Genomic DNA, 14,043 nt, shown 5'->3' on the forward strand with positions numbered 1-14,043 from the left:
GAGATGTTCCGATACCATTTTTTCCTTCCCGATCCGATTCCGATACCTAAGCTTTGGGTATCAACCGATACCGATACCGATACTGATCGGATACCAGTGCATACATTAAAAAAAATATATATAAATTATAAAACTTTTTTTTTCTTTTTTTTTATACAGCTACTGTTTTACATATACTGTTTTTAGTAATAACTATAAAGTAATGGTATTTATTCAACAACAGGTGATTGTATAGATTAGTATTAGTATCAGTAATTGAAAACTATCTCAATGAGTTCACCCACGGAAAGGTTGTTGGCACATTAGTTCCACACGGACATTATTTGTTGCTGCACTTGCTTCCACAAGGCTCCGTTTAAGTAGCAGAGGCTCTGTTGGGATTTTTGCACAATAAATATTCAACATTCTCTTTTGAGACTCCGCCTCAGACTCTTATCATTTGGCACTAAAAGCTAAACATTGTCACCGATATGGCTGTCCGCAACATGTCATTAATTGTGTACGCGAGGTGGTCGATCAGTGACGATGTTAACATGAGCTAGGTTAGCTAGCATGAGCTACCGGTAGATGGAAAGACTGTAACGTTACTGGTGAAAATGTGATTTAACTTGGAATACTCCTTTGCCAACTTGCTGTACTTTGCTTGCAGGTCTGCAGCCATTATTGCTGGATTATGAATAGCCCCAACTTTAGCCAAGGTAACGTTAAAGCTAAAACGTTAACGTTAGTTAACGCTAGCTTTCGGTTAGCTGTTCAATGCTAATAACACCACCAAGCGAACCCATCAGAGCTCTCCGTCAACAGCGCTCTGTCGGGACGATGGCATTTTAATAAAGTATCTGCTGTTAAAATGGCAAATGGCATTGACACTTTAATTCACGGTCGGTTAAAAACACGTTTGTTTTATAATGCTCACTCAGCAGACCGCAGTGTTGTTGATAAATTACGTCATATGGTATCGGAGCGCAGAATTAGAGGGTACTCGCCGATACCGATACCAGCATTTTAGGCAGTATCGGCGGCATTTCCGATACTGGTATCGGTATCGGAACAACTCTAGGTAGAACATAAATTAAGCATGTCGGTTGCCAAGGGTTTTAATAAACAATTAAACTTACGGTATAGATGGTTTCAACTTGACAACATAAACATTCTAAATGGACCCAGGTTTATTTCCTGTTGCAGTGTTTGCTAATATCAAACCTAACAAGAAATAAACTGGGGTTCAAGCCATTCCCTGGAAACACAATTCCACTGAAACGTCAGAGATTTCAGGAAATTCAAGGGTAACTCACCTTTAATCAAGAGGAAAAGTGTTCTGTAGACAGTTGGACTGATGTGCATTTATAGGTTGAAATGAATAGGGTGGTTTGTTCTTAGAAGGGCGTTGCTTTAAAGTAGTCCTCCAGTGGAATGAGTGACACTCCTCCCACCCAATCCTGTAGCCAGACCTGGGACAACTCCAACTTCATGAAGAACCATTGGTGTCCAACCGGCCATTTTTTCATCAGGGGATGTCTAGAGATATAAGGGCATATATAAAATATTCTATTCAATCGACAAATTGTAATATTGTTTTTCCCAGACTTTTATTTTTAAATGCAAATCAATTAATACAATTATACAAAAGGACCTATTTTAAATCAAAAATATCAGAAGACATTAACAACAGATTGGTCGACTAATTGATTACGAAATGGTACATGCACAAAATGACTTCATTTCCCCCACGAGTCATGAGCAGTGACAGCCATGCACTTGTATTATGCACTTAAAAAGGTCCAATCAGTGATCCAAATGTAAATAAATGGATAGCCCCATGATGTGAAAGGAGTCCGAGAGATATTTTCATTCTTTAGTAGTTGATTGACTGAGCTATTGATAAGACTCCGTTTATGGCTAAAGCCAGAGCTAGTATGAGAAACAGCAAGGATTGCTCTACAAAAGGACTCTACCGATCAACGTCGTCATCGGTAAGTAGGAAATAAGGCTAGGGTTCCAAAAAACAGAACTATCTCTTTAAAGACGGTAGCTGCAACACCGAATCTGTGGCAAGCACCCCGTTAATCCAGGTGTGTGGTTTCTCTACTATGGAGTTTTAATCATATTTGCTGTATTTTGTGGCTGTAAAGGTTTGTTTACTTTGGAAATGTTTGTAATCACTAGGATAAAACAGACCAATATTCTGTTAATAAAGTTCCAAAAAGATTATTTTAAATAAAACTCTTCAAGAATGTATTTGAAGAATGAACCCCACGTTTTATATGATAAAAAAAATCTGAATTGGGTTTGATAAAGAGTGTCAGTGTGTAAACCCAGTCACCTTGAGAACATTGCCTCCTTTGCAAACTCCAGTTCCTCCGTTCCCACCTCCACCATCTTGCCTGTTAATGTGAGTCTAGCACACCTGGGGTCCTCAGGGTCATATATCATCTGCCTGTAAATATATTACACCATGTTACCGTGGCATGCGCACAAACAAACACACACGCACGCACACACACACAAAAGAGAGGGGAAACCTTCCATCTTAGCTCAAAATATGCCTTTTCTGTATGAGATACGTGTATCTCTGAATTTACAAATCTCAAGATCAGTCTTTTCTAGAGTGACATCTTGTCAGGAGGCATGTGGCCAGTTTTGGGGGGTACAGGTATTGCAGAGGGTAATATTGGAATGCTGATGTAGTAAATTGCCTATTCTGTGTCATGCGCACTGGGGTTCCCTTCCCGGACGGGGTTCCGTTACCATGTAAACAAGCAGTAAAGTGTTACTTACGTTAAGTCCGGTGTCCGTCTATTCTTTACCAAGAATATTACAGTGGCAACGAGGATGGGATATTATTAACGGGCATTTTTTGGAAAGTGAACGTGAAAGTGAACTTGGAAAAAAAACAAAGAACCTGTTCGCCACCTGGCCAGGGGTAAGGTTTTCAGTAAGCTCGACCTGTCGTTGGTTATCAACAGTTGATGCTAGACGCAGAGTCAGTATCAGTATCTAGTCATCAATACCTACAAGGGGCTATACAAGTACCATCGTCTAGCCTATGGAATTTCAACAGCCCCTGCGATCTTCCAGAGAACAATGGACCAGATCTTACATGGCATAGATCACGTGGTTTGTTTTCTGGACGACATCCTAGCGACGGCCCCCACGATGGAAGAACACAGCCGTTTTGGACCAGGTGATGAGCAAACTGGGAGACTGTGGTGTGAGAGTGAAACAGTCTAAATGTGAGTTCCTCCAAGACTCAGTGGAGTATCTTGGATACAAGATCGATGCCAAAGGTCAGCACCCAACAAACAGCAAGGTGGAGGCCATTGTCAGTGCACCAGCGCCCACTAATGTCTCAGAGCTGAGGTCATTTTTGGGATTGCTACATTACTATGGCAAGTTTTTAGCGAACCTGTCAACAATCCTGCATCCCCTTCACCAGCTACTGCAGGCTGAAATGAAATTGGCAGACATGCAAACAGCGCCTACTGCAGAGCAAGTGGCTTGCACACTACGACCCTGAGAAGAAGTTGAGACATGGCGTGCGATGCTTCTCCATATGGAGTTGGGGCTGTCATCTCACACGTCCTACCCTCAGGCGAAGAACACCCGATCGCCTTCACCTCACAAACTCTCACACCCAGTGAGCAAAACTATGCTCAAATTGAAAAAGAGGCATTGAGCATAATCTATGGTGTGAAGAAGTTCCACAAGTATCTGTATGGAAGAGAATTCCAGTTGCTGACAGATCACAAGCCTCTCCTGGCCATTCTGGGCCCTAAATCTGCTGTCCCGACACTGGCCGCTCTCTGCATGCAAAGGTGGGCTTTGATACTGTTGACCATGCCAACGCAGATGCTTTATCGAGGCTACCATGCAAAATCGACTCAGATGGTCAAGACGACGCAGCTGCTTTCCAAATCTCACTCATTGAAGAGCTGCCCCTTTCTGCTTCGGACATAGCAGAGGAAACCAGGTGGGACCCGGTCCTGTCCAAAGTGATGGACCGGACACTGCCAGGCTGGCCAGCATATGTCAGTGACACTAACCTTCATCCCTACACAGATAAGAAAGATCAACTCTCTAGTCTCTACTGATCAAAGATGTTTACTCTGGGGATCTAGAGTGGTGGTGCCTCCCAAGTTCAGAAAGAGATTGATCTCAGATCTACACGAGGGTCATCCAGGAATCACTCGTATGAAAGCTCTTGCTAGGAGTTACCTGTGGTGGCCTGGGCTCGACCAGGGTATACAACAGTATGTAAGTCAGTGTTCTGCCTGTGAAGCAGTCCGCAACAAGCCTGTGGCTGCACCCCTCCATCCGTGGTCCTGGGCTACTGCACCATGGGAGCGTATTCATGTGGATTATGCTGAGATCAACAGACAGCATTTCCTAGTGATCACAGACTGTCACTCTAAGTGGATGGAGGTGTTTCCTACTCAACTGATGACAGCTGAAAAGACCATCGACCTACTGAGACACCTGTTTGCGGCTTATGGCCTTCCCAAGGAATTGGTCTCAGATAATGGCCCTCCATTCACTTCAAAACAGTTTGAGACATTCCTGAGAAACAATGGGGTGAGACACACACTGTCACCGCCATATCATCCAGCCTCAAACGAAGCTGCGGAGAGGGCGGTGCAAATCTTTAAGAAAGCTTGGACTAAACAGGAGATTTAGTCTGTGCCTATTCACCAGAGGCTCACCCGTTTTTTGACGCTACTGAAGCCAGACCTCTCGAACACTGTGGTTAAGCATCAACTGCAGCAGAAGAAGGCCTATGACAAGCACTCAAAGCCTGTCAGACACTTCGGTGAGGGGGAGAAGGTGAATGTGCTGCTAGCGAGACGTAAAAAAAAAATAATAATAAAAAAAGAGTGGATGCTACCCCTGCTAGTGAAAAGGATGCTACCCCTGCTCATAGTGATTGGTGAGAAGTAGGGATGCCCCGATCGATCGGCCAGCGATCGCTATCGGCCGATATTCAGTATACATATGAGATCTGTGAATTTTGATAATGCTTTAGGTCCAGGCTAAAAACAAGGGGTGATCGAGCCTTCGAGGTGACAGCACCAAGGCTCTGGAACGCTCTCCCCTTGGACCTGCGAACTGCCCCCTCTGAAAACTCTTTTAAAAAACAATTAAAAACACATTTGTTCAGACAGGCCTTTGATCATGCATAGGCGCCTTTTCTTGTCCTCACTGTTCTATAGTTTTGTTTTAATTAGTGAATTTTTCTATCTGGTTTCACTGTTTTTAACTGCTGTTTGTTTGTTGTCATTTATTTCTGATTTTGTTTTATTGTGTTTTTATATAAAGCTGTAGTGTAAAGCACCCTGTGCATTCGTGCTGTGAAGGGTGCTATATAAATAAAGGTCATTCATTCATTCATTTATTTTCGCCGATCGTGAAAACCGATCGATGACACGCGCGAAAAACATGATCCAATTCTCAGCGGAGTTCTCACTCGCTCTTCTCTCACAGCCACACAGCTGCTGCTGCTGCACGTCTTGCCCCTCCTCCTCCCCCTCACAGACCCGTCATGTCAACAAACCCTTACGGCAAGAGTAGAGTGCATGAGCAGCTCAGAGCTCCTCTTTCAACATAAGCATTAAACAAAATGACCCAGTCAACTATTCACTTTAGTTTAATACATGAGGCGTTGTCTAATGTTATCTAGCTACTGATAGCTCCTGATATCAACGTCTGATATCATCAGTTTGGCATACGTTTTCGCAGGTGCTGGGTAGCGTTGGCTAACTAGCTATCGTTCCGTGAGCTAACGTTAGCTACCTAGCTAACGTTACTGTTTAAACAAAATGACACAGTCAACTACCGTAATTTTCGGACTATAAGCTGCGCCTTTTCCCCCCATTTTTCAACCCTGCAGCTTATATAACGGTGCGGCTTATATGTGACTCGACGTGACCAAACCCGATAATGTACAAATCGAAATATTGCTTTTTTTGACTGCATTGAAATGTTATTTATCTGTTCCCTTATTTTCTAAACTTAATACAACTTGTAAATGAGTTAATTCTTGTTATTTGTCGTACACATCATTCAATTTAGCTGCTGCGGCTTATATTCAGGTGCGGCTTATAGTGCGAAAATTACGGTATTCACTTTAGTTTAATACATGAGGCGTTGTCTAATGTTATCTAGCCGGCTAGCAGTAGCTACAGATATCTTCTGATATCAATGTCTTATAACAGCTGACATCATTAGTTTTTGCAGCTGTTGGCTAATTAGCTATCGTGCTCCATAGCTGTAACTGAACACTGAGAACATCTTATAAGTTTCAGTTAATAGGAAAATACTTTGACTATAATGGTCAGAAGTAAATTAACTTAGATACTGTTATGCTTAACACCCAGTACTATTCGGGCGGCTACGTGGCGTAGTGGGCAAGGCGCTCACCACGAATGCGGAGACGCTGGGCTCGCCTGTTCGAGCCCAGCGCTCCACATTGCTTTCAGTTTAGCTGGTCGTTCATACTAATACACATTGGCCGTATTAGGGGTGGGAAACTGATGGGTGGAGATCGGGCGTTGTGGACAGCGACTCCTACAGGTCGGTTGGTGCGCCTGCGCAGTAGAATCAGGAAGTGTCGGGGGCAGCGTGAGCCTCCCACGCGTTACTCCTCGCCACTGAGAGATCGAGCTGCGCAGGTGAAAAGATGCGACTGCTGTTACCTCAAGTACCGGAGGGGACTTGTGCTATGTATGACTTAGTCCACATTGCAGCCGGCTTGTGGGAGGCAAGAAATAGCGTTCGTGACAGGGGAGGGTTGAATTGGATGATATGAAATTGGGATGGGAGAAAATATAGAAAATGGGAGAAAAAGTGGATAAAAAAAAAAACACCCAGTACTATTCACTTTACTTAATTTCTAAGATTAGATTAGATCATTTAGACCGGAGTTTGAGAATGCCTGTGTTAGACCTACAGTATAATACGAAAACCAAAAACGATCAGTATCGGCAGTGTATCGGCCAATATGACTCATAGACTCATAATCGGTGATCGGTATCGGTGGCAAAAAACGTGATCGGGGCATCCCTAGTGAGAAGACGGCCTTGCTTGGCCGTAACTGGTTGAAACAGATAAAGAGACTGGAGACATGGTCAAGAGGAAGAGCCTGACGTACCAGCACAACCGGGCCCTCCACCCGAGGTCCAGGTTGAGAGACGCAATCCTGTACGCCAACGAAGACCACCTGAAAGGCTTGACCTTTAGTGATGTAACCGAGACTGGGCTGTCCTGGCAGAAATATACCGAACATTGCTTGGATTTATAATCCAGTATAACTCCCTGGATTTGTACTGGGTTGAGCAGTCTACCTCAACCCAGTAGATTTGACATGTTCTTATGTCAACGGTTATTATTGTTCTAATCGTAAAGAAAATGCTGCATTTTATTGTTGCCAGTAGAGTTGACATGTTTTATGTCATTGGTTAATTTGAGTATATTTGTTTGTTGCTGCATTTATTTGTGGTAGGGTTATTGCTAAAAGGGGAGGAGTGTAGTAGATTGCCTAATCTGTGTCATGCGCACTGGGGTTCCAGGACACGTGTAGTCTTTTACCAACAGAGTTGCTGCAGTTCCGCGTTCGGGTTCTGCGATCTGATTGGCCACTGACGTTTCTCTCTGCGCCAATCGCGTTACGCCTAGTTCTGCCTCTACTATCCTCGAGTTAATGTAATTTATACAAATGGAAGTATTGATTTCGCCATAACGAATCATTAAAAAATATACCGTTAACTGGAATATGTTAGTTTCTTACACATATGTTGGATTATGTAATTGGTTTGTCATGACAAACCAATAAAAAATCGCGAATTAACCGGTGGTTATCCTATAGCCCTAGTATGTACATTTCAACAAAGTGGAGCCGCAGGGGACTTCCATAGCATACGCATTCAAATCCAGCTAGCGTTGATGCTATTCAATGCTATCATACCCAACTAACGTTAATGCCATTCAGAATTTATTAACATAGCTACAACAACACAGTAACGTTAACACTTTAAGTGCTGAAAACGTGTTTAGGCGTCTTTCCTAGCCATGCTCAAGTTGCCTAGGACGCCGTAACTCGTCTTTGATATCAATATTTCAAAAATCTGTGATCGGAATCATATTTCCCCTCTGCAGCCTTCACACACAGTTCTGAGCTCCTCTCAATCCTCTAGCGGTTCAAGAGCGCCATCTGGTGGCCGATCGGCAGAAGCGCCAAACAGGAAGTCATGTGGATGAAGTGGTGATCACCCATATTACTTCCGGGCACTCGCTATAGGTCCCGGGACTCGAGCTCGACACAATACATAGCGATCCGTTGCCAATAACTCGATAAACAACATGATTTGGACGTATATACTATTATACAACCTGGAAATGGACCGGGTATTTCGACATCCCATAATGGAAAACCGTCTACCCCACGCTGATCGCCCAACGGCCCGAGGAGACTGGGGTGAGTTTTAGCGTGTAATATTACCGTGTTCGATACTAACTGATCTGATGAACATATGACCCACATTAGATGAATGGTATAACGCTGCCCACGGAATTATAGAACGCCCCCTCGCCCATCCGGTCAACATCAAATGACGTGTAGTAACTTCCAGAAGTACGTCCAGTTGGAATTTTTTATATCGCGCCGATTGCTATCAAACTCTATTTCATCATCAATATAATGCATTTGGGGCTATAAATCACGTTCTGGAGAAAGCTGCAGAAAGAGATGAAAACATACTTATACCTTAGACCATATTTTAGTATGAATATGTGAATGAAAAAGTTTAACGTTGCTACACCATGAACAATACATATAGGACCTTGAATGGGCCCTAATAATGGCAATCTAGCAATAGAATTTAAAAAGTTATAGCCCTGCAAAGAAGGGGAACTTCTCCATGTTAAATAGAGCTGGCAACGGATGGTATATCATGAATTTAGCCTTAGGCAATCAAAGTGTTAACATAATTACATGCATCATTGTTTACAATGAACGGTGGGGCTAATCGAAAGGACTGGACACGGACAAGTTAAACAGCAATCAATTAACCGGACACACAAGCAGAAGGCGAAGCATCATTTTTACTTCCGGTCGGGGGGTTTCAAAATAAAAGAGCGACGTCTAAAGCACCGGAAATACGTTTATTTTGTACATTATCTAATGTTAACACGAACCTAAACTAACTTTTCCCCCCGACCGGAAGTAAAAATTATGCTTCGCCTTCTGCTTGTGTGTCCGGTTAATTGATTGCTCTCTAACTTGGCGCAGAGAGAAACGTCAGTGGCCAATCAGATCGCGGAACCCGAAAGCGGAACTGCAACTCCGTTGGTAAAAGACTACACGCTTCCAGGACAGGGTTCCGTTACCATGTAAACAAGCAGTAAAGTGTTACTTGCGTTAAGTCCGGTGTCCGTCTATTCTTTACCAAGAATATTACAGTTGACACTTTAGAGGGTCTGAGAGGCAATCTGACTAGATTAATTACCACTTGTCATCTGTTATAGTATATGAAGGAGAAGCAAACCTGCAGAAGTCTCCCTCAGCCTCTGAGAAGGTGAGAGAAGCATAGGGGAAGACTTTCAGGTCTGACACAGTGTGGTCCATCGGAGTAACATAGAAATAGATTGCCCCTGTGCTGTTGTCCAATGGCCCGTCACTGACTGAGAATATGTTCCCAAAAGGGATACCCTTGATCTGTTGGTAGAGAAAATTATTTTTACCAAGGATATATCACTGACAGGGCAGCCTACTAGCCTGACACACCATCACTCATGATTGATTGAAAACTCTTTCAGTGCCACTCACAAGATTTCTCGTGTTTTTTTTATAGGTGGTTGCTAGCCACTCACGAGATTTCTCGGATTTTTTTTTTTTTTTTGCGATCTGAAAAATTATTGCATCACCCGAGCCTACCCGAGTATAGCCGAGGGGCGCCGACGATCACTGTGGAAAAAAGCGCCCCCTGTCGTCTCCCAGATGACATAAGTGATTTTGGAATGGACTCAATGAAAATGAATGGGGAAAAAAATCCGGTACTCCACATTTTCCAGTTCACTGATCCAGCCGGGGTTACCACAGTTCATTCTGGAGCCTCAGATCCCCGCGGATCATAGAGATCTACTGTGTCGCGTTGGATCCATACACTTATCGATTTTTTCGAATGGTGATCAGGAATTGGAATATACCAGTTGGATACCATCTGATGTCAGGTAAGGACTCTGTGTTATCAGTGGTAGGATAATCGGAGTAAGTTTGATGAAGTTATAAGCTGTTTTGTGAAATGTCTTCTTTCGGTTTCATTGTAAAAGTCCGAGAGGAAATCAACGGGGCGATTATCAGTGCGCGGCCGTAATGTGCGTGTGTGCACGTATAATATTGATCATCTAGCGTTTATTTGAAAACGATTCATAAAAAGGCCGACGAATATCAACGTTGTGGAATATTCCACTAAAAGACGATTTTCATAGAATGCTCCAGAATGAGCTGTTTTTTATATCAAAACGGGGGCTTTTCTAACTGCTCTGAAACGGAAACGACGCGATAAAAAAAGAATCTGCCTTCACAGCACTGACTGGAAAATAGTATTTGATAATGCGATGGGCAGATTAGACACATAGCCATAATTTAAAACATAGATTAGGCGATATTAACGTTAACATTGGCGCGGATGGTGGCATTCAAGCGGTAAAACGGAAAACCAGGCATGGCATTGAAAGAGTTAACAGATTGCAGAATGGGTACAATACAGTACATCTCAATACACACAATTGTTAAGGGGATGCAGACCAGAGAAAGACTTTCGTCTTGTTTACATCAGGGTCCCCCATTTTCAATTCATCAGGACATCACACTGTGTTAAGTCTCTTTGGTTACACTACTAGTAAGATAAGATATTCCTTTATTGATCCCATTGGGGAAATGCTGGTGTCATAGTAGCATGTGGAGCGGAGGTACAGGTATGGGCAGGGTAATAGTAGAAAGACATAAATATAAGCAATAATATTAGATCTGAATATAAAAATATGAGGGGAAAAATAAACAGTGTAAACAATATAATTAACTCTGAATATATAAATATGAGAAAGTAAATAGTGTAAACACAGGTGCAGATGAGGGTCTGTATTAGTACAGTGGTACTAGTAGTAGTACAGTGAGTGATAGTGTTATTAGTAGTGCGTAGTTGATGAAGTCAGAATTATTTGACCAGATGTATTTCAATAGTAAATGGACATTATGTTGCCTGAATGAATGAATGAAAACTTTATTTAACAGATTGCAGAATGGGTACAATACAGTACGGCTCAATACACACAATTGTTAAGGGGATGCAGACCTGAGAAAGACGTTTGTCTTGTTTACATCAGAGCTGGCCAAAGGTTGCCCTGTGCTATCACTGGGACATGTTTCGCCTTACAGTACCTTATCTTGAGTTGAGATAGTGGCAAGAAATCCCCAGTCGCTGTAATGAGAGATGTATCTGGCGACTCTAGCAGTCTCCTGGTGAGGAGGGGGAGTAGTAGCGGCTTTTTTTACGTCTTCCACCCGATATGAAAACAGTCGGGACGCTGACGGAAGAGGAGCAACATTTTCGTTTTTTGATTCTCCAGGGGTTCCCGCACCGCCCGGAATAAAGACCTTGGAGAGATGATCCTGTTTCCATAATAACCCACTGTTGTCCACCAACAGGGCAGGTGCGCCCTCCTCTTCCGACAGAGAGTCCAGTTCTCCCTCAACTACAGCATCGCTACTACTAGAGACAGCCCAAGAGACAGAGTTCCTGAGGGTGTAGCTTTGACAAAGACTCAGAATGCTGGCAAATAATAATAATGCCATAGAGAAATAACGGGACTCCATATCGAATTCGTACCCAAAAAAATCCTCCCCCCCATTCACTTCCGGGGATCACTCTGTTGTTTACAAACTCGCGTGTATATTTTCCCTAACAGACTTTCACTTCCGCGTGCGGGTACCGCGATTGGCTTTGAGAGAAACGTCAGTGGCCAATCAGATCGCGGAACCCGAACGCGGAAGTGAAAGTCCGTTAGGGAAAATATGCGTGATATTTTTCCGTAGCCGCATTTCTCGGAGACGCTCTCTGATTGGCCGACGCCTGTTTCTACACTGATTAAGCTTAGGCACTCTTCGAAGTTGGTTAAAGTTAGAGTTTGTCTTAGAGAGCGTGACGGCAAGTTCTTTCGACGGTTAAGCTTAGGCACTCTTTCGAAGTTGGTTAAGGTTAGAGTTTGTCTTAGAGCATGGCGATAGAACGCCAGGTAGTTTGCAGGCTGTTTGACCTGGAAGCGTCTCTACTTTCCGTATCTCCATTTCTGCAGACCCCTCTCTGATTGGTTGAGCCCATTTCTGCAGACCCCTCTCTGATTGGCCGAGCTCCTCTAGCCAGGAATCGAAACTCCGTTAAGCTCCAGAGAGAGAGGCTGAAAACCCACAGTTCTTGCCCGACGGATGGGAGCCGAATCGCGGATCCGAGTTTTCTGATGAATACCCCCAAAACATGGAGGTCGCGAACGCATGGAAGGATTGATTACGCCATAACGAATCATTCAAAAAATATACCGTTAACTGGAATATGTTGTGTGTGCCTTTACACATTATGTTGGATTATGTAATTGGTTTGTCATTAAAAAACAATAATAATCGCTCGCATCGCCGGCTTCGCTGACCAGAGCTCTCTCAGATTCAAAGTTTTAATTGCAGCCTGGAACATACATGTTTTGGAACCAATGTGTAACTAGACAGTTACAATATAACATTTATATTAATTAACCCAGTTAATGCCTTAAGAGAAAGAGTCTGGTGGTCAATATCACTTCGGAATAATGGATTGCTACGGAAATGTTGTGTCTTACTAATAATAACAAATTCCTTGGTCAATAGAAGTCTCTGTGATACTTTCTGAATATGATTTGGGAACATCAAATGGGCAGGGTTATAATAGAAGAAAGACAGTGTAAACAATATAATTAACTCTGAATATAATAATGAGGAAAAAGAAACAGGATACACATCAAGGTTATGTATCACAACATGAGATGAGGTTATATGTAGAACATGGTACAGTTACAGTAAGTGGGGAGTGCGTCATGGTACAGTTACAGTAAGTGGGGAGTGTAAACACTAAACAGTGATTCAAACCCCCTCAATGTACAGTTTCTGACAGCTGGGCTGTGTTTAACTTGTCACGTGAAATAACGTTATGTGAATAAACCGCGAAATAACTGCAAAATCTGGTAGTACATTTCTTTTTATCTTCTTGATATGATAACATTACGTCCGCCTTTTGCAGCGTGACGAGCTAAACCAATCAGAGAGGGGCTTCGCTCAACGACTTCAAAATTGAAATGGTAACAACAGATGAGGTACTCAAAAAATTTAGCGCCCTCCAACCTAACAAGGCCACTGGCCATGACAACATCCCCTCCAAATTCCTCAGAGACGCAGCAGCCGCCATCACCCCAGTCATCACACACATAATAAACCTCTCTATAAAACAGGGACACGTCCCCAAGGACTTCAAAATTGCGAGAGTGACCCCTCTGCACAAAAAGGGCAGCAAATTAGACCCAGGCAACTACCGCCCTGTTTCTATTCTTACCTCCATCTCGAAAGTCATGGAGAAAATAGCCTACGAACAGGTCGAAAAGTACCTGGCGGAAAAAAATCTAATCTACGAATTCCAATCTGGCTTCAGAACGTCCCACTCCACTCCTCTATTTGAACGACCACATCAAACAAGAGGTGGACGCGGGCAAATACTGTGGCATGGTCATGCTGGACCTACAAAAGGCCTTCGACACTGTCAATCACTCCATTCTGATTGACAAGCTAAAAGCAATTGGTTTTGATAGCTTATCAGTGAGCTGGATGCAATCCTACCTGGAGGGGAGAGAACAGATGGTAGAGGTAAACGGTACTCTATCCCCCCCCCCCTCACAGTGAGCTGTGGTGTTCCACAAGGAAGCATACTAGGACCGCTACTCTTCCTAATTTATGCAAATGACATGTCGTCAGCC

The 14,043-nt window shown here is 43.2% G+C and overlaps 1 protein-coding gene across 1 annotated transcript; it reads right to left on the bottom strand.

Annotated features, from left to right (window-relative positions):
- Window positions 1-1,376: 1,376 nt before the first annotated feature.
- Window positions 1,377-11,866, bottom strand: creg2 (cellular repressor of E1A-stimulated genes 2; the record flags this gene model as incomplete). Its single annotated transcript, XM_084314389.1, has 4 exons — window positions 1,377-1,518; window positions 2,324-2,437; window positions 9,537-9,706; window positions 11,432-11,866. 4 exons carry the CDS (start codon window positions 11,864-11,866, stop codon window positions 1,377-1,379), a joined length of 861 nt encoding a protein of 286 aa, XP_084170515.1.
- Between the last annotated feature and the right edge of the window lie 2,177 nt (window positions 11,867-14,043).

The sequence above is a fragment of the Notolepis coatsorum genome, assembly GCF_963971535.1.
Source record: "Notolepis coatsorum genome assembly, chromosome: 5".
NCBI lineage: Eukaryota > Metazoa > Chordata > Actinopteri > Aulopiformes > Paralepididae > Notolepis > Notolepis coatsorum.